Source organism: Haliotis cracherodii, unplaced genomic scaffold, assembly GCF_022045235.1.
Source record: "Haliotis cracherodii isolate W230 unplaced genomic scaffold, xgHalCrac1.p SCAF_10, whole genome shotgun sequence".
In the NCBI taxonomy this organism is placed as follows: domain Eukaryota; kingdom Metazoa; phylum Mollusca; class Gastropoda; order Lepetellida; family Haliotidae; genus Haliotis; species Haliotis cracherodii.
This window is the reverse complement of record NW_027266265.1, coordinates 32,868,967-32,872,178: the sequence shown is the minus strand read 5'-3', so window position 1 is coordinate 32,872,178 and position 3,212 is coordinate 32,868,967. Positions and strand designations below refer to the sequence as shown.

Sequence of the window (3,212 nt, the reverse complement as noted above, 5' to 3'; positions counted from 1 at the left end):
ATTTGTTTTCATAATGGAGCTCTGCAGTCATTTAAAATGGAACCGTATACATGTATAATACCAATTCAGTCACTCTATTTCGAATATTCAGCAGCAAAAATATATATTAACCAGCTGTGAGAAGAGATATAAGAAGAGAAGAGACAGGTCGGTGCGCATGCGTGACCAGTGAGGACAGTTTTGAATTCGGAGAGAAAACGAAGTGAGAAAAAAAGCGATAAAGCTAAATCGCCAAACCACAAAAAGAAATAGTAAGTTGTGTGGGACGAGTGGTCAATCGGACTAACGATCTGTGATATTATTTTTAAGATCGATATATAAATGACCGAAACAGAGGCCGCGATGGACTTGGGCCTGTCACAAAGTTTTGTGTCGGCGGTAATGGCTACCTCGAGTTGTGAGAGAGTGAAAGACACAAGTCCCAGAAGAAAGAGAACGCTCTCGGCAGATGATCAGGACAGTGAACATAAGAAAGTAAAGAGTGATCATGAGGTGAGAAATGACTCTGACAAAAAACATTCAGAAGATAAAAGTATGACAGACTTAGTCAACGCAATGCATTCTCTCACTGCCACTCTGACCAAGAAAATGGACACATTCGAGAAACATATGATCAAGAGAATGGAGGAAACAGTAAACATAAAGCTGCAGGAGGTCAGAGAAGATATGAAATGTGAAATTAAACAAATAAACAACCGAATCAGCAAGATCGACAGCAAACAGTCCACGGAAATCGACAATGTAAACAAACAGCTGAACGACATGAAATCAGCTGTTGGCAAAAAAGAAGAAGATCTCATCAAACTGAACCTTATCTTCCGGAATGTTATAGAGTCTGAAGGTGAGAATGTGAAAAATAAGGTAAATAGTGTTCTCAAAGATGGTATGAGATTAAAAGATGTGGACATAGTACATGCTGAGAGAAAGTCGAACAGGGAGGAGTCACGCTACCCCGGTGTTATTGTAGCCACATGTCGCTCAATGGAGGACAAGTCACTGATCCTGCAATCCAAATCAAAGCTACAACACTCCAGAAATTTTAAAGACATTTTTATTATGAATGACAAGACTCGTCAACAAAGACTACATGAAGCCAACCTGAAAACGATCGCCATCGCGATTGGAAATGAAAAGGTGAGAGTAAGAGGTGCCCGCCTGCAAGTGAACCGATCTAATCGAGACAATATTGACAGCAATCGACACCGAAATGCATGGCCCCAGTCTGAAATTGACAACTGCGATGATAACAGAGCACGTGCAGAGGACGGAGCATGGGAGTCAGTCAAGGGGAACCGGCGTGGATGTGACATACGAGACGAAGAGAGAAACACTCGGGGTACATCAGGCTATGGACAACATAGAAGAGGATGGAGGAGATAGGTCCGATGCGGATTTTGGAATGTGGCGGGATGGTCTTGTGACGGTGAGAGTGACAATCATGTAATACGCAGTGAATCAATACTATGTTGTGACCTTGATATTGTGGGCGTGGCAGAAACGCACTTGTATGCAGACAAGAAACTGTGTCTAGATAACTACGTGTGGTACGGCCATAACCGTACTGCCCTACACGTACGTGCGAAGCACGGCTCGGGGGGTGTTGGTTTTTTTATTAGACAGTCTTTGTATAATATGTATAATATAACCGTTGTAGACAACAACCATGAAGGGATTTTATGGTTGCAACTGTGTGATAAGCATTATTGTGATACTAAATATTTCATATGTGTGTGTTACTTACCCCCTGAACATTCCACCAGAAATATATGTGTTGCTGACTTTTTGGACACTTTGCTATCGCAAATACTTGAGTATCAAACAATTGGAAAACTGTTATATATTTGTGGAGATCTGAATAGTAGATGCGGCGATCAGACTGATTTTATTGAAGGAATAGACAATATCCAAGACAGAAATGTGGATTTCACATGCAATGCATACGGGCGGCGCCTTGTAGATTTTTTGATTGACTCTAATTGTTGTATTCTCAATGGGAGAAACGCTGTTTTGAATGATTTTACATATGTATCATCTAGAGGTCAGTCAGTGGTTGACTACTGTATTGTGCCATATGAAATCTTCCTAACTTTCAGAATTTTGAGGTTATTAGATCAGATGTATTAGCGTGTAATGCAGATATTGTCGGTAAGGTAGACGGGCATCTAATCACCAAGTTAGACCACTCGTTGTTGCGATGGACATGTGATATTGAACATATTCATGAGGATGTGGACATTCGTGATAAAGGTGTCAGAGTGACTAAATACAGTACGTCAGATATACCACGTGACTTTATGTCATCACCGGAATGTTTGACGACTTTAGATGACATTATCCAGCGCTTGGAGAACTCACATGTGACACAATGTGATATCGACGCAGCCTCAGACAGTTTGATTAGCTTGGTTAAAGAAGAAATGAGATGTAAGCTGAAAAGTAGGTCCTATATGCTGAACTCCAAGACTTCTAATAAACGACGGAGAAGCAAGAAGCCATGGTGGTCCGATTCACTGACGACTTTTTGGAACGAGATGTGTGAAGCCGAAAAGAAATGGTGTAAATGCAGGACTAAGTCAGATAAACAATTTCTGAAACACTGCTTTGTGACTTTACGTAAGAAGTTTGATAAAAGTGTACAACAGGCTAAACGTGCATATGTGAAAGAGACCGTGAACAGTCTAGATGAATTATGTACGGCTCGTGATAGTGAGTTCTGGAGACAGATAGGACGTGTAGGTGTAGGGTCGGAGAGGCACAAGACAATACCGATGGCAGTAGTTATGGAGGATGGGAATGTGGGTGTGGGCAAGGACATAGTGTTGGAAAGGTGGAAAAATGTCTTTAGCGGTTTACTAAATGGAGACAGTGACACGAAGTTAGCTTCTAGGAGAGACGGTGAGAGCGCCAATGACCATGTTCTATTCAACGACAGCATAAGTCTATTTGAAGTAAAGACTGCTATCCATAAGGCTCATACAGGAAAAGCAACGGGTATTGACGAAATCCCCGTCGAGGTGCTGAAGTCTGATGCTATCGCTAAAACGCTCCACTATATTTTTAATAATTGTTTTAATACAGGAAAGATTCCTCAAATATGGTCGAAAGGCATAATTAGTCCCATTCCAAAGTGCTCAACCCTGGACCCTAGAGACCCCCTCTCATACAGGGGTATCACCCTGACTACGTCCATTTATAAACTGTATTGTAGTATC

The 3,212-nt window shown here is 41.4% G+C and overlaps 1 protein-coding gene across 1 annotated transcript; it reads left to right on the top strand.

The window, feature by feature from the left end:
• Window positions 1-342: 342 nt before the first annotated feature.
• On the top strand, window positions 343-1,380 carry LOC139453721 (uncharacterized protein MCAP_0864-like). Its single transcript, XM_071235195.1, has one exon. The coding sequence runs from the start codon at window positions 343-345 to the stop codon at window positions 1,378-1,380; it is 1,038 nt and encodes a 345-aa protein (XP_071091296.1).
• The last annotated feature ends 1,832 nt before the right edge of the window (window positions 1,381-3,212 follow it).

What these genes read in the sequence shown, in the direction of transcription:
- LOC139453721 (XM_071235195.1), top strand. Translation starts at nt 343, where the DNA reads ATGGACTTGGGCCTGTCACAAAGTTTTGTGTCGGCGGTAATGGCTACC.